The 25,998-nt window shown below is 39.4% G+C and overlaps 1 protein-coding gene across 1 annotated transcript; it reads right to left on the bottom strand.

Moving 5' to 3' along the window:
• Positions 1–22,769: 22,769 nt before the first annotated feature.
• On the bottom strand, positions 22,770–25,928 carry LOC122306631 (zinc finger protein MAGPIE-like). Its single transcript, XM_043119071.1, has 4 exons — positions 25,782–25,928; positions 25,499–25,638; positions 24,976–25,372; positions 22,770–24,201 (listed from the first exon to the last, which is right to left on the bottom strand). Exons 1-4 carry the CDS (start codon positions 25,814–25,816, stop codon positions 23,340–23,342), a joined length of 1,434 nt encoding a protein of 477 aa, XP_042975005.1. The 5' UTR covers positions 25,817–25,928; the 3' UTR covers positions 22,770–23,339.
• Positions 25,929–25,998: the final 70 nt, after the last annotated feature.

Below are 25,998 nucleotides of genomic sequence, written 5' to 3' on the forward strand. Positions count from 1 at the left end.
GGGTGGTTTTCGGTGGGGAGGTGCACCGGAGGGAGGGGAAGAAAATGGGACCGGTGGGAGGTCGGGAGGTGGCCGGACGGCGCTGGGCCGGAGGAGAGAGAGAGACGACGCGGGAGAGGGAGGGAAGAGAGAGAGAGCACGGGGGGGGGAGCCGATCGGGGAGAGAGAAAGGGAGGGAAAAAAAAAGAAAAGAAAAAAAAGAAAGAAGAAGAAAGAAAAAAAAGGAAAAAGAAAAAGAAAAAAGAGAGGAGAAAGGGAAAAGATGTAGGGAAAAGATGAGGTCCAAACCTCATTCCGGAAAGCAAAACTAACCCGCCAAAAAGATTAAAAAAACACAAAACAACTAAATAAAACACAACACCAAATAAAATAAATTAATTTAAAAACCAACATTAAAAAACGCAAATAAATTAAAATAAATAGCTAATATATTAATTAAAATAAAAACAATTATTTCAGCGAAAATACACTCAAAAACGGGTCATCACATCCTCCCCTCCTTAAAAACAATTTCGTCCTCGAAATTGCAAGATCACCACCAACTTAAACCAAGCCACACAAACGCACATGAACCAACTGAGACCAAGATTAAAATACATACCTTCATCATTCAAACAAATATGGATACTGCTCTCTCATGTCTGCCACTCGCTCCCAAGAGAAGTCTTGTGCTAACGGATCTCCCCAAGCCACTTTAACCAACGGTATCGTCTTGGACCTCAATTGTTGCTCCTTCCAATCCAAAATCTGCGACGGAACAACTTCATAAGTGAGATCCGGTTGCAACTGAATACTTGCTGGGTCGACGAAGCGTGGCTCTTGCTGTCCAAAGCTTTTCTTCAGGGATGATACGTGGAAGACATCATGAACATCCCCAAAATAATCTGGCAAAGCAACTCTGTAGGCGACGGACCCTACTCTCTCCAGAATCTGAAAAGGGCCGACATACCTTGGATCTAGCTTCCTCTTTTTACCAAAACGCTTGACACCTCTCATGGGAGAGACTTTAAGATAAACCCAATCACCAACTTCAAATGACAATTCTCTCCTCCTGGTATCAGCGTAGCTTTTCTGGCGACTCTGAGCTGCCGCCATTTTATCTCTGATGATCCGGACTTGGCTTTGCATCTCTTGAATTATTTCGGGTCCAATCACCCTACTCTCCCCAACTTCATCCCAACACAAGGGCGACCTGCACTTTCTCCCATAAAGAGCTTCGTAGGGAGCCATCTGAATGGTCGCATGGAAGCTGTTATTGTAGGCAAACTCAATGAGCGGCAAATGATTTTCCCAACTCCCTTGGAATTCCATGACACACGCTCGCAGCATGTCTTCCAAAGTCTGAATGGTGCGTTCTGACTGGCCGTCTGTCTGCGGGTGATAGGCAGTACTGAACTTCAATTTAGTACCCAAAGCTGCCTGTAAACTCTTCCAGAACTGCGATGTGAACCTCGGGTCCCGATCCGACACTATACTCTTTGGTATGCCGTGTAGCCGCACTATCTCCTTGACATACAAACGGGTTAACTTACCCAAAGAGTCGGTGTTATTAACAGGCAGAAAATGAGCACTCTTCGTTAATCGGTCCACAATCACCCAAACAGAATTCTTCCCACTAGGCGTTCTCGGCAAACCCACAACAAAGTCCATCGTGATGTCATCCCATTTCCACTCAGGAATAGGGAGGGGTTGGAGCACACCTGCAGGTCTCTGATGTTCGGCCTTTACCTGTCGGCATGTGTGGCATTTTTCAACATGTAAGGCGATGTCCTTCTTCATTCCATCCCACCAGTAATTCTTCTTCAAGTCCCGATACATTTTTGTACTGCCTGGATGAACAGAATAAGGGGCCGCATGAGCCTCCGCCATGATCCGCTCTTTGAAATCTGAGTCCTTTGGAATCACTCTGCGATCTCGGAACCGTAAAATCCCATCACTATCCAAGCTATAGTGCAACGGCCCTCGAGACTTTCGAACTCTTTTCCTGATGTTCAGCAGCTTCGAATCCTTTCTTTAGAGAGCTTTCAATTCTTCAAAATCGGTTACCCGAATATCAAGAACTGATGATAAAATCTCCACTTGCTGCGAACTCTCTAGTAGGAGCCTTCTCATCCCACAAAGTAACGAATCCACTTCCGACGGCTCGGCTTCGTCTTCCAAATGTGACTTCCGGCTCAAAGCATCAGCAACTATATTAGCCTTTCCTGGATGGTACTTGATCTCACACTGATAGTCACTGATTAGCTCCAGCCACTGCCTTTGCCTCATATTCAAATTTTTATGGGAAAACAAATGCTTCAAACTCTTATGATCAGTAAATACCTCACAAGCTTCCCCATACAAGAAATGCCGCCAGATCTTGAGTGCAAAAACAATCGCAGCCAATTCTAGATCGTGCGTCGGGTAATTCTTTTCATGGTCCTTAAGCTGACGAGATGCATAGGCTACAACCCGTCCTTCCTGCATAAGGACACAACCCAACCCAAACTTGGACGCATCGCTGAAGACTACGAAAGGCTTATGCGGTTCAGGGAGTGTTAACACTGGTGCCGTCGTCAACCTGTTCTTTAATTCCTGGAAGCTTCTCTCACATTTATCTGACCATACAAATTCTGTATTCTTCCGAGTTAAGGCTGTGAGAGGTCCGGATAGGCGAGCAAAACCTTCTACAAATCTTCGATAATAACCGGCGAGCCCCAAGAAACTCCTGATCTCCCGTACTGTAGTCGGGCGTGGCCATGACAAAATGGCTTCTATTTTACTAGGATCAACTGCCACCCCGCCCCTGGAAATTACATGCCCGAGAAATTTAACTTCTTCCAACCAGAACTCACACTTGCTAAGCTTGGCATAAAGCCGGTGTTCTCTCAATCTTTCAAGTACCAGACTAAGATGATACACATGCTCTTCAACATCTCGAGAATAAATCAGTATATCATCAATAAATACCACCACAAAAGAATCCAGATAAGGTTGGAACACCCGATTCATTAAATCCATGAAAGCAGCAGGAGCATTAGCTAGCCCAAACGGCATCACCTTAAATTCATAGTGTCCATACCTCGACCTGAAAGCAGTTTTAGGCACATCCTGCTCTCTGATTCTCAGCTGGTAGTATCCCGACCTCAGATCAATTTTAGAGAACATGGCTGCTCCCTGAAGCTGGTCAAATAAATCATCTATCCGCGGGAGAGGATATTTATTTTTGATGGTCACCTTGTTCAACTCCCGATAGTCAATGCACATACGAAGAGTTCCATCTTTCTTTTTAACAAATAAAACTGGGGCACCCCACGGCGACGTACTAGGCTGAATAAATCCCTTCTCTACTAATTCTTGCAACTGAGTCTTCAACTCTTTCAATTCAGCCGGTGCCATGCGGTAAGGAGCCTTATGCACAGGAGCCGCTCCAGGTTCCAAATCTATAACAAACTCCATCTCTCGCACGGGGGGTAGTCCGGGCAAATCATCCACAAACACATCGGGGAACTCTTCCACAACTGGAATGTCTGCCAAGGACTTCTTCTCAGACGGCGTGGATACCATCTGGACCAAGAATGCATCCGCTCCCCATGCAATTTCTCTTCTTGCCTGTATCGCCGATATAATCATCGGTTTTTCTTTCAATTTACTCCCCGCGAATTCCAGACAATCACCATCCGGAAGCTGAAAGCTAACTGTCCGACTTCTGCAATTAATAGTCGCAGAATATCGGTATAGCCAATCCATCCCGAGGATGATATCAAAACCCAACAGCTTGACACTACCAGATCAGCATCCAAAAACCTTCCCTCAAAATTTAACGGGCATCCCGAAGCAACTTTGGAACACCACACCCTCTCACCATCGGGTAGGGCCACTACCATAGCCTTCGGCAACGGTTCCGTGACCAAGTTACACACCCGAGCAAACGTGGAAGACACAAACGATTGTGAAGCACCGGAATCAAACAAGGTACAAGCATAAAACTCATACAAACGAACTCTTCCTGTGATTACTCCAGCATCATGGGTCGCTGGTGCCTCATCATCTACCTCTCCGGGTGTGACAGCATAAACCCGGGCTTGCACTGGTTGTCTCGGGTTGGTTCTTCCACCGCGCCTACCTCCACGGTTCCCTTGAACCATTCTTGGACATTCTCGGGAAAAGTGGCCTGGCTGGCCACAAGTAAAACATCGAGCTCCACCAGAAGAGCACTCGCCCGCATGAGCTCTATTGCAAATTCCACATACAGGTACACGTCCTCCCATGCGAACACTTGAGGATGCTTGCGATCGAGTCCCGGACCGCTGAACAAACTTCTGGGGCGAACCCGAGCTACTTCCTTCACCAGAAAAACTCCGCCTCTTTTGTCCTGGAGGGGAGCCCATACCCAGATTATTTTCCCGCTCTATAAGGGTGGCCACATCCACTAACTCCTGAAAAGTGGATATCCGGTGGCTGACCACCAAACGGCGTATATCAGGGCGTAGTCCCTCCTGGAAACGCTCTGCTCGCAACTCCTCAGTGGCAACAAGATGAGGAGCGAATTGCTCAAGTTCTATGAACCTCCGGGCGTATTGTTCCACTGTTGCGCCCCCTTGGATCAAATTAGAGAATTCTCTTGCCTTTTGTTTTCTTACCGAGGCGGGAAAGAAGCGGTCATTGAACTCCTTCTTGAAACGCTGCCAGGTCACTGCAGCGAAAGATCCCAACTCAGCTTCCAGCATCACCCTCCTGGTATCCCACCAATCAGAGGCGATACCCTGCAAAAGATAGCTGGCGTAGAGTACTTGCTGAGCTTCAGTACATCCACACACCTCAAAGGTTTTCTCCAGGTCTCTGATCCATCTTCCAGCCTGAAGAGGATCCTCATTTCCAGTGAAGTGTGGAGTCCGATGCGCTAGGAAGCGCTCATAGGTGCATCCGGCTTGCACCATGCTACTTGACCCGCCCGGATACATCCAAGGCCCTCCCTGATATGGCCAAGGACCTCCTGGTTGTGGCCAATACACTCCCTGTGGCGGACAAGGCCCTCCGGGTGGTGGACAAGGCCCTCCTTGTGGTGGCCAAGGACCTCCTTGTGGTGGCCAAGGCCCTGTCTGTTGTGGCCTAATATTCTGTTGCATAAACTCCGTCATTTGCCTTATTGTCTCGGCTATGGAGTCATCTCTGGAGGTATTGTCCTGCGGTTCCTGAGTATTTTTCCTTGGTCTTCCTGGTCTTCCCATTTCCTATCACAACACCACACTTGACCCTCCTTTAAGAAAACAGATAAAACCATCACAAAACCAACATAAACAAAAACAACACAACACATCAAGAAACAAAAGAAACCGGCATGTTAAAACATAACTAAATAAATAAAAACAAGCAAACAAGCTCAAACAAATAAACAAAGGAAACAACTATACTTAACATAATTTTTAAAACACAACTTTAAAACATTCTGGTACTACCTACGGGACATGTGGTTTTACCCAGAGCCAAACCGCTCTGATACCACCTGTGACGCCCCCAAATCCCCACGCCCGAACACGGGGAAATCGAGACGTCCGGATGGTGACAACCCGGACCACCATCCTAACGACGTGTGCCAAGTGTGTGCAAGAGCGACAAAGTGCACAAGACAAACGCAGCGAGAAGCAAGTCAATAATTAAGTACCAGAATTTTTTCTTAATGTAATACAAACTGTTTAAAACATACTTAAATAAAATATTACAAGAAACACAAATACAAGTTTGAAAACAGATAAAAAGCACAGCATCAGCAACCCGGCGGAGCCGCATCCTCGGGCTCAGCCTCCTCCTCCTCTTCCTCGATCTCTGCACCAAAAGCTACGGAACCAAGAAAGGTTCCGCAGGTAAGTATGACCCAAACACTACCAGATGAAAATACATACAACCCAAACAACAAGAAAACAAGATCAAACAAACACACGCCCCGCTACACATATATTTTAACACGCACGCCAAAACCCAAAAGGCCCACCAACCTCCATAAAGCCACACCTCGCCATTATCCCAGATAATGGCCCAAACCACCATTTTTCCCAGAAAAAGGATCATAACTGAAAAACCATACCACAACCCGCTCCGTATGCACCATGATCTCCCCTAGGGATCATCCGCACACCCTGGCTCAGTGCCACACCGTAGAGAACGGCTACGCGTGCGACACCTAAACGAGCGATGCCCAGACTCGTGCCATGCACGTACCGGGCCGGGCCATCCTCTAGCCCTCGCCAGCGAAGGGCCACGGGATCAGTGAATAGAGCGATGCCTGGACTCGTGCTCAGCACGTACCGGGCCAGACCCATCCTCTAATTTCCGCTCCCGGAGTCAGTGAGTAGAGCGATGCCTGGACTCGTGCTCAGCACGTACCGGGCCAGACCCATCCTCTAATACTACTCCGTCATCGCGCAGGGCCTCAGAATCGGTGAATAGAGCGATGCCTGGACTCGTGCTCAGCACGTACCGGGCCAGACCCATCCTCTAGTACCAAACTCGTCAGCGCCCAGACGACTACTCAGGGGATGTCACTCAGTATTGACCGCTCCCGAGTGACCAGAGGAGCTCCACCGTGATAATAACCCATCACGGCTTGGGCTCGTGAGACACACGCACCCAAACGCCAAAACGCCGATAAACATGATGCACATGCACGCGATATGCAACGCACACAAATAAAATGCAACGCACACCACACGGCCCAATCGAAACAACCAATAACAACCAACCAAACAAACACTCCGTCCTCAATCCATCCGACCCCCGAAACTCCTCGGACTCAGTCCGGAATCAACAACCAACAACAAACAATTAAATAAATAATTAAATAAATAAATCAATTGAATGACCAATATATATTAAAATCTGAAAATAGGGTTTGGAAAATACTTACAGCGCTATACGGTATTTTTAGAAAGCTCGCGGCGTTGCTAACGGCGGAAAAACAGCAACGTCACAGTGAAAATTCACTGTGGCCGTGGGTCCGAAAAACCCACTTTTGAACGGGGACAAACTAGGACACGAGATTGATAGGGAATGGTCTAGAGGTGGTTGTGAAGCTAATGGAAGCGACGGACGGCCGTGGGTGGCGGCGGAATGGCCGAAAATGGCCGAAAATCGCAAATCGGAAAACAAGCTCGTGGGAGCTGCTCCGGTGGTCGATGGAGGCCGGAAATGGGTGGGTTAGGACGGCAAGAGGTCGGTGATGAAGTGGTGAAGAAATGGTGGCCGGAGGTGGAGCGACGGCGGCGGATCGGAGTGAAATCCGTGCGCCCTTTGGAAGCTTTTTCCGGCCAAATGGCCGGCCGGTTGGGGGTGGTTTTCGGTGGGGAGGTGCACCGGAGGGAGGGGAAGAAAATGGGACCGGTGGGAGGTCGGGAGGTGGCCGGACGGCGCTGGGCCGGAGGAGAGAGAGAGACGACGCGGGAGAGGGAGGGAAGAGAGAGAGAGCACGGGGGGGAGCCGATCGGGGAGAGAGAAAGGGAGGGAAAAAAAAAGAAAAGAAAAAAAAGAAAGAAGAAGAAAGAAAAAAAAGGAAAAAGAAAAAGAAAAAAGAGAGGAGAAAGGGAAAAGATGTAGGGAAAAGATGAGGTCCAAACCTCATTCCGGAAAGCAAAACTAACCCGCCAAAAAGATTAAAAAAACACAAAACAACTAAATAAAACACAACACCAAATAAAATAAATTAATTTAAAAACCAACATTAAAAAACGCAAATAAATTAAAATAAATAGCTAATATATTAATTAAAATAAAAACAATTATTTCAGCAAAAATACACTCAAAAACGGGTCATCACAGTTTTCACTTGGTTTTCACAACTCTAGTTACTTTTTTGGGACTTTACTTGGGTATGGATTAAAATTTTTGGGTTGCGTAAAATAATTATTATATCTCATATTTGTTTATTAAACCATTTAACCAACTACTGTTACTTTTCATACTTCTGATATCAATTCCATTAATTCATGGTTCCTTTATCTGCAAAGAAGAGGCGTGCTTAAACTACAAGAATTAGGGAGAAATAACCTGATGGAAAATTTTCTGGCTTTAATTTGTAGACAATTTGTTGTGTATTGGAGTTTGATTAAGGCAATGTATATGTTTTGTAATATTCTTAACAAATTCTTTCAAACAATGTAATATGTACATGGATTATCGAATATGTCGCATGCATTTTCATGATGAATATTGAGTTTTTTTTTTTTTTTACATGCATTTAGTTAAAAAGTTAATTATTTGTTTATAGGCTTATAGATAAATTTAGTTTGACATAATTATTTGACATAAAATTAGTTTTCCATTTTGATATATTTTTAGTTAAAAAATAAAGGCTTTTAGATATTAAAAAAAATACTTTTCAACACTAAATTTTTCTTAAAAAAAATAAATAAGATATAAGCTTTTTCAAAAAAAAAAAAAGACCCATCCCGGGTACAAACCTTGAATTGGATTCATCTGGTTTCTAGATCGGGTCATACTTGGGCTAATCGGGGCAAGAACCCAGTCCGAGTTCTGGGTCTGGTATACCACTATAACAAATATGCTTTTTAGTGACGATTTAGAAATTATTACGGTCTCCAAACTGTCACTAAAATGCATCTTTTGTGACGGTTTATGGAAACCATCACTAAATATTGGGTAAGGTTTTTTTTATGTTCAAACATATCAATAATTTTGTTTGCACGTCACCTTAACGTTTGAACACTAAGTCAACTTACATGCAAATGTGAAAATTTTTAGCGCCAACATTCGAACGTTAAAGTTGTAACGTTTGAACATTAAAGCTGTAACATTTGAACGTTATATGTTAATTTATATTTGCAGAAATTGACTATAATATATATTTGTTTAATATTAAGGTTGTATAAGCTAATATTCAAGAAAATTGAGAATAAAAATTAAGCTACAATATATACATTAAATAATATTGTCCATTACATATGTCAAAAATAAAAAACAAAATATGATTATTTTTACAAAGGACATTCAAAACTATTGGTTTACAAATGATCGAAACTCCTAAATCAATGTCTCAACCTTATTGTTTAGCACATCTACATGATGGGCAAGATGTGCGACAACCTGATTTATATGTGCAATCTGTCTATCAATGTATCGGTATATATGCACCTTCATAATTGTCATCACTGCATCAACCCAAGTAGGTCACACATCTCTCGCAGATGCACCTGCCGGCTGCTGACTACTACTCCAAGATGGGGGGGAGCAACACCAGCCCCAGACTCGGTCGGAGGAATAAGATTTGATATAAGACCAAATTGACACCGAGTTGAGCCTCTCTCTTGTCCAATGCTCCGATGGTGTGTGGTCATGTCGATGGGGCTCATCTGGTTTAACATCATCTCCTCCACCTAGAGTGGCTCTCCTCGATCTAGTAATAATTAAGCAACTGATGATGACTCTGTACGGGAGGTTGTTCGCTGTACCGATGCTGACCTTGTAACGGATCCACTCAAATATAACGAGTGGCAAGTCAATGGGCTCTCCACGTGCCAAGCGAATCAGAAACTGTGCGCGAGGCTGACTGAATGTGGTCTTATGTGCCACAGGGTCTGCATTTGTTGCAACAAAAATTTGCAATATGCGAAAGAAATGTAGCAGCTCATTCTGGCTAAAAGAGTTCAGCCTATCGAGCTTTGTGCGGTCTTTGCCATTGAGGATGTAGAAATCCTGATCCTACTCGTCATCACTGACCTCAGGAGCAATATCCTAACCCTTGGGCCAATCTTCTTCATGGTTAGCCATAGTGTCAACAGGGGCCCATAGATGAAGTAGAAGTGGCTAGATCTGCCTCAGATGTGCCCAGAGCAAATGCAGCTGCTGTGTCACTAGCCTGAGCAGCTATCACCTCAGGTAAAAAATGCGAGATCTAGAGTAACTTGGTGATAACATCCGCTGAGAACTCAAACTATACACCACGTACAGTGAGGGTATGGGAGGATGCATCATTAGGCATGGTGGCCATCCTCATGTAAAACTCCCGAACCATTAAAGGGTAAATCTTTCCCCTCAATGTGCATATTGGGCCCTAGCCTCTCCTGACGAAGACGTCTCTCAGTGTCTTCCGCTCCCAGCTGAGCTCATCAAACTCATTAATAAGTATTTCTCACTCGCCCATCACTGTTCGCGCCCCCAGCTGAGCAATGTTCGGATTGCCTCCATCCCTTCCTCGTTTCCTAGTTGTCATATAGTGAACCATATCCTGAAAAAAAAATACTAGAAAAAAAATAAAAAAAATCATTAGAATTACATATATATATGCATATTGCATATATGGATTATACACAAAAGTCTCATATCATTATTATAAAATAATATAATTTTGATAGCAAATATAATAAACAACTCCACTTTTTCAATATCCAAAACAATAATAATATAACGAAATAATATTGGAAAATTTAATGGACAAACGTTCGAATGTCAAGTAATTGACGTTCAAACGATAATATTTCACATAATTAAAAAAATTTTACATCCGAATGTACAATGAATGTACGTTCAAATGTAAATTAAGAAATTCGAATGTAAACTATTAACATTCGAATGATGATAATTTAATAATTAGAAAGAATTTAGTTCCAAATGTAAAATGAATGTACATTCGAACGTAAATTCTTTACATATAATATCGAACATAATTAGATAAACATTCGAACTTAAATCAAATCCACAAAACGTTTGCATGTAACAAGATTAATGTTCAAACGCTTATTTTACGTTTGGACGTTTTATCCAACGTTAGATAAAATGTTGTAATATATAGTATTTACATTCGAATATTAAAACGTAACGTTCGGACGTTATGAATATGAAACGTCACACTTTCGAACGTTTCTTCTAGTTGAAGTAGACGAACAGTTTACATTTAGACGTTTTATCCAATGTACTCTTCAAACATTGGATAAAAATGTTTGAATGTTAGAACTTTACATTGTAACGCTCGGACGTTATGAATTTATAACGTCACACATTCGAATGTTACGAGGCAGAATGGCTGAGTCGACTCAGCCATTTCTGAAAGCTTCGAAACTCAAGGAATGATCTATAGACTACAAGTTTTTACGGTGGCGTTTTACCCATTTACGACCAATGGAGGTTGGAAAATTGAGAAGAAAATCTGGCATAAACGATGGGTTTTGATTTTTCGAAACTCTCCTATTAAATTGGACAAAACTACTATACAGGGAGGGCATATTACCTTTTTGTGACGGTTGCGGTGGTATATGACGGCGGCAGTGGTGGAGATTTGTGACGTTTGGAGTGAATGAGGGAGAAATGAGGAGGAAGGCCGTTGGGTTACAGTTTATATACAGTTAAGGTTTGAAAGTTTACATAAATACGTTCGAACATAAAATCCAATATTCAAATGTATTATTGTTTACGTTCGGACATTAACACGATACGTCTAAATGTTAATTATTGACATGTGAATGTAAACACTTGAATTGGTTTATATCAAATTCAAATATATTAATACTATTAATATATATTATTTTAAATTTATTATTGTTTATATATACTAGTATAGTTATATAATATATGAAATAATATATATATATAGTGTGGCATATAGTATATATTATAGTTTACATATTATATAATATGTAGTATATTATATGTATTATACTATAAGATATATATTAGTAGACTATAAATATATACTATATAGTTATTATATATTATATATACACTATATATATAGTTATTATATTTACTATATTATATATTATATAGTATATTATAGTTATTATATATTATAGTATTATTATAGTTATTTTATAATATAGTATATATTATAGTATATATACTACTATCTACTATAATATACTACTATATTAAATAGTATACTTATAAAATACCATATTACTAGACTATATATATATGTTGTTTATTACTAGACTCTCTCTATATATATATTGTACTAGACTATATACATGAAGTATAATTATATATATATAATTATACTTCATGTACTTATATATATAGTTTCAACTATATATATACTTGTAAAATATTAATGAATGTATAGTAGTATAATACTTGACTATATATTTTTCTTATATATATAGTATTCAACTATATAAATACTATAAAATACTATATAGTAAAATACTATATATATACTGAGTATATTATAATCTAGTATATAAGTAAATAATATATTATACTATATAAGAAATAAATAAGTATCAATTATAATCAAATATATATAATAACAATTAAATATTAATAATAACAATCTTTAATTACAATTATTTAATAACAAATACTTTTTATATAATAACAATTAAATGTAACAAATACTTTCTATATATAATAACAATTATATATGAACAAAAAAATATATTTTTTATTTATAATAACAATGTCAAAGAAATAGTTGTGTTATTTTGTTAAACTAGAGAGAGATATTGTATATATGCTCACAAGCTTCTTGTCTTGTAGTGAATGGTTGAGAATTATCTTGAAGAAATGTTTGTCAAGTTGCTTAACTCTCAAAGTCTCTCCGTCCTTGAGAGTTGTCAAGGTCAGATCGTTTGTGACCGTTAAATAATTGGACATAAATTTAGACATGTTCTTTAAGATAATTCTCAACCTTTCTCTATAAGAAACGTAGTGTGTGAGCATATTATTCTATCTAAGCTCTAGTTTAACAATATAACACTATAATATTTGTTTGACATTATTAATTCAAACAACATGTAAATATTGTTTGTAGTGTTTTTTGTAAAATATTGTGTGACATTGTATAAATAACCTTAGACCCGTTTAGAAATTATTATACATTTAGGTGTACACTAATTCCTGAATTGTCTAGTGTGGACAATTTGAGATTATATTATCTATATTGCATATTCTTGTTATTCCTACTGAACACGTTTAGTATGAAGTTTTGGTGTCTTCCTTTATTGTTCTTCAGGTATACTGTTCATAGGGTCACAATCTCTCTATGTGAACATGTATATTTGGAGAACTATAGGGAGGTGCTGCTGAAATTTCTACTGGCGTGGAAAGTAGTAAAGTGACGGAATATGTGCAATATGGATAATATAATCTCGAATGGGATAGGACCAACTACCTTATCGAAAGAGCAGTTTGAATTGGAGCATGACATGCATGTGTGTTATAGTATACTACGTGTTACTAATAGATAGATGTTTTTAGAAATGGACAAAAGTTGAATGCATTTAGGCAATAGAGTTGGAAAGGATTACATACCCTATGCGCGTGGAGCAAGAATCTTCATTGATTTTGCAAGGGCTTTTACTGATAGTCATGGTTGCATTAAGTGTTCGTGTTGAGGTTGTAAAAGTTTGTGTGCGATAGGGTTGGATGAAACTGAAAGTCATATATTTGTGAACGGTATGGATCTGGGGTTTACTCAATGGGTACTACATGGTGAGCTGTATGCATAATCAACGGATGGATTATTCGGTCATCCGAATTATTTGCGACACGTGGATAATGATTATGAGCGAGACGAGATGGAAGAGATATTGAGTGACATTGGAGTTAATATGTTTACAGATGAAGTTGATGACAATGCCTCAAGTGGCCGAGGGACTGATTCTGAAAATTTTTCAGCAATGTGGGAAGATGCAAAGCGTGAGCTTTATCCAGACTATACAAAACATTCCAAAATGTCGTTTATTGTGCGGTTGCTTCACATTAAGTCATTGTGTGGGATGTCAACGAAAGCAATAAATATGGTGTTAGACTTATTTAACAAGGTACTTGCCGAAGGGTCTACATTGCCGAAGAATTTTTATGAAACGAAACAGTTGAGAAAGGGATTAGGGTTTGAGTACAAGTCCATACATGCATGCAAGAATGAATGTACTTTAGTTTGGAAGGAGAACAAGGAGAAACAAGCATGTCCTATATGCAGAGAGTCGAGATGGAAGGGTAAGAAAAGCGTGCCGGTTAAGATCTTACGATATTTCCCATTGAGACCTAGGTTGCAAAGACTATATATGTGTAAGAAAACAGATCACGATATGAAGTGACATAAGGAAAAAAGAGTTAATAATGACACATTTATGAGGCACCCAGCTGACTCATTTGCATGGCAATTTTTCGATAATCAATATCCAGAGTTTGAGATAGAAGCTTGGAACGTGCGCTTGAGACTCACAACCGATGGATGCAACCCTTTGGGGAATATGAGTATAAGTTATAGCACTTGGCTTGTAGTGTTGATTTTGTACAATCTTCCATGATGGAGGTGCATGAAGACGCCCAACTTTTTGTTAACTTTACTTATCCCTGGCCCAAGATCACCTGAGAATGACATTGACGTATATATGTAAGCATTGATTGAAGAGCTAAAAGAGTTATGGGAAACAAAAATAAGAAATTATGATGCAACTATGTCAACATCTTTTCAGATGCATGCAGTGGTAATGTGGACGATAAATGACTTTTCGGCATATGGGAATCTTTTCGGCTGGAGTACTAAAGGGAAGTTAGCGTGTTCGACATGTAATAAAGAATCTACTAGTGAGTGGTTAAAATATTTTCAAAAGTTGTGTTTCATGGGTCATCGACGTTACCTATTAGCAAATCATGCATGGAGAACAGAATGCGTTAAGTTTGATGGGCGAATAGAGTATAGAATTATGCCTAATGAGTTGTTTGGGAAAGAGATAATGGAACAACTAGTACATGTTAGAGCGAATAATTTTGGCAAAGGTCGGAGAAAGAACAAGAGAAAACAAGGCGTAGCATAATTGAATTGGACAAAGCGTAATATTTTTTTTGAGTTGCTGTATTGGTCGTCCTGTATATTGCGACATAGTTTGGATGTAATACACATAGAGAAGAATATTTGTGATAATATACTGGGTACATTGATGAGCATTAATAAAAAGATGAAAGATACGATCAAGATGAGGAAATATCTTGAGAGAATGAGAATTAAACATAATCTGCATTTACGGGTGGAAGGTGCTAGGGTGGTCATGCCGCATGCATGTTGTACGATGACAATGAAGGAGATGATGGACTTCTACAAATGGTTGCAAGGTGTGAAGCTACTAGATAGTTATGTTTCAAATATCAGTAGATGCATGAGCCCTGATGACTGGAAAATTGGTGGACTAAAAAGTCATAATTGTCACATATTTTTGTAGAAGTTATTACTGGTGGGAATTCATGGGAAGCTGACATCTAATATATGTGTCACCATAACCGAACACTATATGTTTTTTAAGGATTTGTGTGGTCGGGTAATAAATCGAGATATGCTGCAGAAATTGAAAGAAGACATTGCTACTATACTATGTAAATTTGAGCAGATCTTTCCACCATCAGTTTTTGATGTCATGGTCTATTTAGCAATACATTTACCTAAAGAGGTATTGTTGGGTGGACCGTTGCAGTTCCATTGGATGTATCCAGTTGAAAGATATTTGGGTCAAATGAATCGCACTGTTGGGAATAAAGTCAGAGCTGAGGGGTTCAATAGTAAAGGCCTATATACATTATGAATGGTTAACATTTTGCTCTTTATATCTTCACGGTGTTGAGACACGATTTAATTGTCAAGAGCAAAATGCTGATCTTGCTGATCTGCTTCTTTGTGAGCTATCAGTATTTTCTCAGAATGTACGACCCTTGGGTGTACAAACGGGTTATGATTTAATTGATACAGAGTTGGGTAAAGTTCGGTGGTACGTGCTAAATAATTTTTGGGAGATTGATTACTATCTCAGGTATGTCGTTGTAAAAGGTTCAAATAATTCTAGTTTTGAAAGTTTTAACTATAACTCTTGTTCTAAAAAATAATATGATTTTGCACTTATATATAGTGAGCACATGGACAAACTTAAGAGGGAAGGCATAGAGAATATAGAGGCAAGACACAAGGAAGAATTTTCTAGATAGTTTGAACAACGTGTATAAACTAAACTCTATATAACATGTTAGATTTTGAAATTTTTAACTCTAGGTAATACTTAATAAATATACATTATTTCAATCATTAGATTTTGGAACAATGTGCTTGTGATCCCGGATCAGTTTGTCCTAAATTGTATGCATTGGCCTGTGGTCTCTCAAATAGAGTACATGGATACACTGCATGCACAGTTCAAGGTTATAGATTCTACACTCTGGACCGTGAATGTAATAGAAAGATTCAAAATTGTGGTGTGTTGGTCAATGAGAGTCATGGAACAAATGATATTGATTATTATGGTGTCATTCGTGATATTATCAGATTGAAATATCTAGGTGGGTCTATAACATATGTCTTTAAATGTGATTGGTGGGATCTAGGCGGTGGTCAGGTTTTGATATATAGGGATAATCATTTTCCGAGTGTCAATACTGCATCTAAATGGTACGAAGATGATCCATTCATATTGGCTTGTCAAGTTACTCAAATCTATTACTTGATTGATTCAATGAAAAGCGCTAATGAAGACAGTGGAGAGATAACTTGGGGAGTCGTACAAAAATTTGTCCCCCAAAATATGTATGAAACATGAACGAGTGCAGATTACAATAATAGTGGAAATGAAGATGACACTCCAATTGTAGAGGCCTTCCAAGAAGATGGAGAGGGTATTAACTTGTTTGTTGACCTCAGTGCACTTGAGTTGCTCCCCTTGTGTAGAGATGACGTTCCACCCGTCCATCTCGACCCATCCATATTAAATGATCATTTAATTCAAGAAAGTGAGGAAGAAGAAGAAGACGAAGAAGAATCCGGGGGAGAAGTGGATAAGGAGGACAAAGAAAAGGTTGATGATGATGATGAAGATGTTATAGAGGAAGATTCTGAAACAAGCATGGAAAATACATCAAAAGATGAAGACTAAAAGTATTAAAAACTTTATTCATATAGGTGACTATAGAATTTTATACTAAAATTAATTTCTTCTAATTAATTTTTTTATTTATATAATCATTTTCAAGTATGCCACCAAAATGATAAAGAAGAAATGTGCCTCCTCCACCAAGTTCAAGTACCGAACCCATTGAGGACTCCCCCACATGAGGAATCCGTTCATGAAGATGAAGTTAACACTATATAGAATGATGGACAATTGACACCTACTGGTAAGGAAATATCATTGATAATTAATTATATAATTATTACTCTTGTCTCAATAAGTATATAACTTTAAAAATTATACTATTATTTATTAGTTGATGCATCCGCTCATCGCAGTTGTGGCAATACACGTGGCATCTCACTTGAGAAAAATCGAAGGCACGAAAAACTTAAGGTCATCATTCCTGATAATTCCACTAGAGGAGTGGATGATAGTGCAACAGCACTTTCCTCCTATATTGGCACAATAGTCTGAGCTTTTGCTCCATTTTATGTGCGCTCTTGGTGAGATGTTCCCAATGAGATTAAGGAGCACATTCGGAGTTGTGTGTTGGTGAGTTTACTTCGAGAGTTCATTTTTTTCACCTAGATTAGTATATCATATTTTTGACATAATTAATTTATAATTAAGATGAAGTTGACCTCGACTTTGGACTTAGTGAGGATTTGAGAACTGTGAATGAGTTAATGGCTACACTATTTCAACGTCACAAGGGATGATTTCATGACCATTTCAAGAAGTTTGAGACATTTGAAGAGGCTGCGCAGTCTCCTTTCCAGTAGATGAAGTTAGACGATTGAAGAAAGTGTTGTGATCTTTTTGCATTTCCAGAATATCAGGTATTTTAGATTTATTTTCTTTAATTATTTACATTTATATTTGTTGTTTATATTATATGTATATATATTACAATTAACATTCTTAATTAATTTTGTAGCACTTAAGTTCTACAAATGCACATACTAGATCCGCTCTGACTATCCACCATCGTGTTGTTTCAAGATCATTCTATCGTTTTGCTAAAAAAATGGTAATTAATAAACTATATAATTCATTTATTTTCCTGCTATTCTTTTATATAAGTACTAACACTATCTTTTCAAAATTTCTAATGTCGTTTAATTATAAATGTGATGATCATAAAAACATTTCTCTCGTTCATATCTATGTTGCTGCTTACACTAATGAACATAGTGAGTGGATGGATTTTGCCGATGCAGATAATTATGTAAACAGTGTTCCTTTTGTTAAATAAATTATGCAACATGTGAATAATTTATGTTTTATTTGTATTTCTTTTAATACGTTACTTATTATGTGTTTTGATCTTTCAAATTGTAGGGAAAATGATGGAGATGCAGTCAGCTTCTGGGGAATCCTCTTCCAATGACAGACATTTTTACCCAAGTGCTCAGGCCCAACTCTAGTATGGCAAGAGATTTGGAACAATCTTTCAAACAATCCGAGTCATCCTCCTCAACCTCATCGACTTCACAAATTAATAATCTTACCAAAGATTTAGAAGCTGCACGACGCGAGAATGAGGATATGAGGTCCAGACAACAAGAGTTGGAGTCCCTCTTAGAGCGACAGTCTCATTTAGAGACGCGTTTGTAGGACCAATAAAGAGACCAGGAGGAAAGAATACGCAATGAGGTCTAAAAGCAAGTGCAGCGGGAGGTGATGCTGCAAATGGTGCGTGTTATGTCATTGCAACATAATCGCGGTGGAAAAGGAAAGAAAAAGAAATGAATTTTATTAGTGTATTATATTTTTAATATCTAATTTGAAAACACTTGCAAACATTGTTGGTTGTGAAATATATTATGTAATATGTAATATAATACAATTAGTATAATTGGTACGTTTTTTAATTGGATGAGTATTTTTGATGAGACGCCCCCAAATCTCCATGCACAGACACGGAAAAATCGAGACGTCCAGATGATGACATCACGCATCACCACCCTATCGACGTGTGCCAAGTGTGTGGATAAGCAACAAATGTGCACAAAGAAACACGCAGCGAAAAGCAAAGTCATAAACTAAGTACCAGAATTTTTTCTTATTTAATACAAAGCTGTTCAAAACTTACATATTAAAATATTACAAAACACAAATATATTTTCAAAGCCGAAAATAAAGCATAGACTTTAACTCAGCACTCCGGCGGAGTCGCATCTTCGGGCTCATCCTCCTCTTCTTCCTCGAACTCTGCACCAAAATCTACGGTACCAAAAATGATGCCGCAGGTAAGTATAATTCAAACACTAATAGATAAAAACATATAAAACTCAAAGAACATGCATGAAAGAAAAGCCAATGCACATGTCCCGTAAACATATCTTTACACGCACGCCAAAAAACCCATTTGGCCCAAAAACATATCGCTTAAAACCAAGCCTTGCCATTATCCTAGATAATAGTTCAAACCACCATTTTCCTAGAAAATGGATCAAAAGCCTCAAAACCAAACCTCGCCTTTTCCCAGAAAATAGCCCACATCTGAAAAGCATAAAAACGATCCAATTATGCATGCACCATGATCTCCCCTAGGGATCATCCGCACACCCTGCCTCTGTGTCACACCGCAGGTAACGACTACGCCTGTGACACCTAAACGAATGATACCCAGACTCGCACCCAGCACGTACCTGGCAGGCCATCCTTTAGTCCCCGCCACTCTAGGGACCACGGAGTCGACACGACAGTGTTCCCGTATCGTGCGATCCGGTCGTCGCCCTGCGACAACCCAAGGGATGTCACTCAGTATTATCTACTCTCGAGTGACCAGAGGAGCTCCACCGAGATAATAACTCATCCCGGCTTGGGCTCGTGAAACACACGCACCCAAAAACCATTTACACCAACAAAACATGGTTTTCTCACTTAAAATAAAAAGCACATGTATGCAATATGTAACGCAAGCCTCATGGCACAAATAACCAACCAATCACAAGCAATCAAAACCAAGCACTCCATTCTCAATTCATCCGACCCCCTAACTCCTCGAACTCAGTCCGGAATCAACTAACCAGCAGATAAATAAATATTGTAAGAGCATAATACATTTAAATATAAAAGTAGAGTTTGAAAAATACTTACAGCACTATATGCTATTTTTTGAAAGCTTGCGACGTTGCAAACGGCGGAAGAAAAGCAACGTAACAATGTAATTTACACTGTGGCCGTGGGTAATAAATTACCCACTTTTGAACAAGGACAAACCAAAGTTCGAGATTGATAAGGAATGGCGTAGGGATGTTTATGAAGCTAAGGGAAGTGGAGTTTGGCCGTGGGTGGCGGCGAAAACGGCGGTAGGAGGCCAAAATACCCAAATCGGAGAGTTAGCTCGTGGGGACTGTTCCGGCGACAGATTGAGGCCGGAAATGGGTGAGTTAGGACGGCAAGGAGTCGGTGATGAAGTGGTGAGGAGGTGATGGCTAGAGGTGGAGCGACAGCGGCAAATCGGGGCTAAAACCGTGCAGCTTGATGGTGACTTTCTGGCTAAACGACGGCACGGTTGGGGATGAAAGTTGGTGGGGTGGTTCACCGGAGGGAGGGGAAGAGATTGGTGGTGGTGGTGTGGCTCACAGCGTCGGTGAGTGGCAAAACTGGGTGGCTGGACGTGAACGGCGTGAGGGAGAAGAGAGAGAGAGAATTCGCACGGGGAGGGGTCGACGCACGGGAAGAAAGGGAGGAAAAAAAAGAAAGAAAAAGAAAAAGAAAGAAAAGAGAAAAAAAGAAGAGGGAAAAAGAGAAAAGAAAATATGGAGGAAAGAAATGAGGTCCAGTCCTCACCTCTGGAGTCCAAAATAGATCTGCCGAAAACGATATTAAAAGCCGTAAAACGACTAAATAAATAAAACACAACATCAAATAAATTAAAAACCAATTTAAAATACAATAATTTAAAATAAATAAACCATTATATTAATTAAATTAAAAACAACCCTTCAGTGAAAATATACGTAAAAGCGGGTCATCACATCTGATATGTACCTTCGAATGTAAATAAAATACATTTGACTAGTATTTCACATTCGAACACACGTTCAAACTTAATTACACAAAATTATAACAAAACGTTCGAACGTTCTCACCATCAAATGAACATAACATTCGAATGTTTAAACGTTTAACGTTCCAAACCTCCGAACATACTTCTTGCGTTCGAACTCTACTTTGTTAACATTCGAATGAATGTCCGAATGTTATGATACGTACGTTCAGACATTGTTCCCTTTCCATTGGAATCTAAATTCGAACGTAACATTCAGACGTATAAACATTCGAACATAAATATGATACGTTCGAACTATAATCAACAAACATTACCTTCTATCATTCGGATGTCAATTGGTTTGATTTACGTTTGAACATTAAATTTTACATTTGAGCGCGACTTTTTGTGACAGATTTCAACCGTTACTGAAAAAAGAAATATTCGAACGTTATATCAAACGGCACACCGCCAACCGTCACTAAAAATATTTTTAGTGACGGTTGTACAGTAAACTGTCACCAAATATATTCTGTGATGCACATTTAGTGACGGTTGTATTTCGTGACATTTTGGTATTTTTTGTGATAGTTTTCTCTATCACTAAATATAATTTTTGTTGTAGTGTACCTGGTATCCTGTTTGAAACCCGGGTGAACAATCTTATACATCAACACGAAACATTCCGTTTGTATGGACTCAAATAAACTTTATAGTATCTGTTTTTGCCCTCTGATGGATCATACCAAATTGAAGTATATGGAGCATTAAATAATTAGAGTAATTAATAATTACGTACAATCATATAAGTGAATTTTTATAAAAATGTGGTTTGAATCATGGGGTACTGGTGGCCAGAGCTAGGAAATCTTGGGGGAGGAATCCATGATATAAGGGTCAAATATTTCATGAGGTCACCATACTATTAGCTAGAACAAAATAAGCCAATAAGCCAGGGGATAAAACCCTTATCCCGTGCCATCTTTTGCAGTTTATTGCGATCGTAGAGCTAGGGCCCCCATTGGGTTTTTGGCAATACTTGGAAATTACGGCAAAAACAAAAACTCGACGATTGAACAACGTACAGTACACTTGATGACATTCATTTTCTTTTCCTAGGACATCCTCCCTATTGCTGTCGGTTCATGGCAAATGACCAAAGGTTAAGGGGCTTAAAACAACTGCTGTAGTACTGTTTGTTCAAATATTACAGATTTTGTGTTGGGCATAACACTTTCAAAAGTAATGATATACTACGGGTTCACCACCCAACAATCACATCCTGTCATGTAACCAAAAGTAGGACAAAGTCAAAGAGACTGGTATAAGAGTATGGTTTCTTTTTTATCTCTTTCCCACTTCTTTTTTCCTATCTCTTTTGATCCTTATTTTCTCTTCTGAAAAATGCTACTTTTTCCACGGGAAGCTACCGTTAAGACTTTATTATTATTATTGTTATTATTATTATTATTTACTTAATGATTAAGTATTTTTAATAATATTGCATTGTTTTAAATATTTGAAAGTGTTAAAAAAATACATATAAAAAAAATTCACAAAAACGACTAGCGAGAGCCCAATGGCAGCTGTAGAGGCACCCTTCTCCTTTCCATGTTTGTTGATTGGTGTGTATATATATATATATATATATATGTGATGCATTCGTGCAAAGGACTGACAAAGGCAATTGCCGATCACTGATCAGGCCGAATCAAGGGTTCCCATTAACAGTAGTCTAAACCAAGCTGAATGAACTTGATCATGAACGAATTAATTTCATGAAGATGCGAATAAAAACTTGGAAACTAGTCTTTTTCATAAAAAAGGACGAAACAGAAGACATAATACCATCCTGATTTTACTTGATTTTGTAGCTTGGAATCACACAGAGAGAAAAAAATAAAAAATAAAAAGATAACATGCAGTGATAAGCAAAACCTTTAATGTGTTTATCTCCATAAGTTTGCATGTGTCATAACTAATCTTGTTATAGTACAACTATATATTTAGGATTGGGCGAGTGATCAAAAGCTACAATATTTTATTTTTAAGCGATAGGCTAAAGCCTATATGTACTAGAATAAGCTTTTGCCACAGGAAATTCTCTTTTAAGCCCAGTTTGACAAGCACCAAACCACAACAAATATCAAACAACGCAATAATGGAGTAAAAGTGGCTACTGCTTTTTCCCCCACCACTCCACCCCCTTTAATCAAATAAAGGCCACCATTTTAAAAAAGAATCAGCTTTCAGGGTTCAAGAGAATATGCATGGATCTCCCTTCTTCATTCAGCTCTTAATTAGTTTTCTAAGCTCAAACTTTTAGCCCCCATCAAGCACTCATGAATGCCTACCTTTTCCTCCCCTGCAAAGTTACCAAATAATTAAATCTTTCCCCAACTTCGAACTTTACCTGCACCTCCTTATGATCATCAACTTTGCTTCACATTTCCATCCATCAAATTTCCTAATTATTATCAAATCCATCCATTGAATGATGAGGGGTGGCAGATGGGTTGCACGGTCCCCACACCCAGGAAGTCCCTAGTTTCCCCTCCGGAGCCATCTTCAATCTCCGCATGCCGGCGTTTGGCCGGGTGTATCTGAAACAGGTCACCTGCTGTTTTTTCAGCATCTTTCCCGAGATTAGAAAGTATTGAATTTGAACCATAGGGTCCACCCAATTTGTTCCCATCCTGAACTCGACTGTCATTGCACTTCAACCGAAAGCTCCCTAGGAATGATGGGTCAGTTGAAGTTGATCCAATTTGAGCAGCTTTTTGCAATAAAGCCGTTGCTGACATATTTGCTGAAGGTGTTTGATTAGACTGGTGTTGGGTCTCATACAAGGAAGGAATACTTAAAAGCTGAGTTCCAGCCTCCTTCACGTCGATTAGTGGAAGTGAAGTGCTTGTTAACTCTTCGGAATTACTCGAAGAGAGCTTATTTCCAAAAACCCAATTTTGGTGATAATCCGATGGCGAAATATTCGAGCACGACACGAGTGGATCTGCAAACGTTGCTCCTGAACACAATGGCCCAAGTTGATGAATCCCTTGGAGATTGTTATTAATCATTGTTTCCTGGCCTTGGGATCCATGGCCAATCCATAGGGATAGTCCTCGTGTCGTTGGGTTAATTATTGTGTCTTCATTGCTTGAGATTGGCTTGAAAATAGACGGGACATTCTGTGGGTTGCTATGGCCTAGGGGAGTTCCCATGAAATGGTAGTTGATATTGCCTGCCACTGCGGTGTTCATATTTGAGACTGCTTTCATTCTGGCTGTTTCTTCTGCCAAGGCATCGCAGAAGGCTCTATGTGTTACGAAGCTATCTCGCCTGCTCACAAAGAGTTTACAAACTTTAACCTAATTAGCTTCAAGAAATATTGAATTGGAAAAATATAAGAGAAGCATGGACAAAAGCACACAATAATCGAAACAGGAAAAAGACAATATATCTGGCATGAAGGGATGGTATTTTGAAGGTCATTACGTCAGAACAAGTCTAATTTGCATCAGTAAAGAAACTACAGGTAATTACCCACATATAATGGGAAAACAAAGAACGAAAATTACAAACACATAAATAATTGCAGAAGTTATCAAAACAGTTAAGATTAAGATACAGAATCCCAATACATATGACAAATTAGATGTTACAGGCCGTGGACTCAGACGATGAATATATATCATCAACGTACGACATTTTGTCTTTCTAACGAGTAATTTGTCTTCAGAAGGGCCCCTCCTTTGTTGAGAGAGAGAGAGATAGCGTGGCGCAGACAAAGATACAACAGCCACAAGAATAGCGTGGCGCAGACAAAGATACAACGGCACAAGAATCACTTTAATTCAGGCTTCATTTGGCTTCTTTACTTTCTTCTCTGTTGAAATTGATTAGCTAGTACTGTCGCATGAAGAAAGTGATGATGCTCTTTTTTCTGGTATACAGACAAGGATCGATCTCAAAATCACAAGTATCATTTCCTGCCTTTATTTTCCGCAGATCACCATCGATCAATTACTACCTTTTCATATAATTTGAGTCTTACTACGACCATACTTCTACCAATAAAAATATATAGTAATAACAAACACAGCAAAACATTACCTTGAAAATACAGTTCCGCAGTCACATCTGTATTCCCTGGTGCCACAAGTCTTGGAGTGGGCTTTCCAATCTGACTGCACAGCGTAGCGCTTTGAGCACTTCCCACATTTCCACTTCTTCTCGCCGTGTTTCCGGCAGAAGTGCTTCTTTATTCCGGTTAGGTCTCCAAGAGCCCTAGAGGGGTGGTGGTGGACGCAGGCCTTTTCGGGGCACACATAAACACGTTTCCTTGGTTCTTTGCTGGTCCTTTGCTTTAGCTTCCATGGAAGGTTGTGTCCCCGCCGGTGGAGTTGCAAGTTTTGATCCCTTTGAAAACCCTTCCCGCAAATTTCACACAAGAATCTGTTGGTGGCCATCAGGGTCTTTGGCGACAAAGCGATTACTTCAGCTTCGGGATCTGTTGAGAATTATTCATTTGGAATCACCATTTGAACATTAACTACTTTGAATATACCCGTGATCAAAACAAATCAGAGAAAGAGAGGGAATTGTAAAAGCTACAGAGAACTGAGAGGAAGCTTGCCTGGGGTGCCTGGGAGGTTTCTCTTCTTCTTTACGGCTGGAGGATTGGATCCAGACCGAATTGTGTTCTCGTCAATAAGATTTGGATATGCTTCTTCAGCCATCTTTTCTGGCATCGTAATTAAGCTCTCTCTTCTCAGTCTATAACTCAGAAAAAGTTTTTGTTTCGGTTAAAGCCAGGAAAAAGTTAAGCACATCAATCTGAATATCAATCACTAAACTGAATTACGAGACAACAGAGAAAGAGCTGCTTTCTTTTTGCCTGAAGTAGTCTCAACCCTTACAAGTCAAGTTGATATATGCAAGATTGGATCTCCATCCCTTCTCTCTCTCTCTCTCGATCGCTGTCTAAAATATGTCTGCAGTCACATTTTCACTGTCTACTTTTTAGGTGGAATATAATAGTCCTACACTGTTCGAGGCGGTGAAAAGTTAAAGTTGGCAGGGAAGAGAGGGAGAGAGAGAGAGGGGTTTGATAAGCGAAGGTGCATGATGACACAT

Source organism: Carya illinoinensis, chromosome 4 (genome assembly GCF_018687715.1).
Source record: "Carya illinoinensis cultivar Pawnee chromosome 4, C.illinoinensisPawnee_v1, whole genome shotgun sequence".
NCBI lineage: Eukaryota > Viridiplantae > Streptophyta > Magnoliopsida > Fagales > Juglandaceae > Carya > Carya illinoinensis.

Coding starts and splice junctions, on each gene's coding strand:
- LOC122306631 (XM_043119071.1), bottom strand. CDS start 25,816: ATGGAGATCCAATCTTGCATATATCAACTTGACTT. Junction 25,639..25,781: donor TGCATATATCAACTTGACTT/GTAAGGGTTGAG, acceptor TCTGAGTTATAG/ACTGAGAAGAGAGAGCTTAA. Junction 24,202..24,975: donor TGCGGAACTGTATTTTCAAG/GTAATGTTTTGC, acceptor CTTTGTGAGCAG/GCGAGATAGCTTCGTAACAC.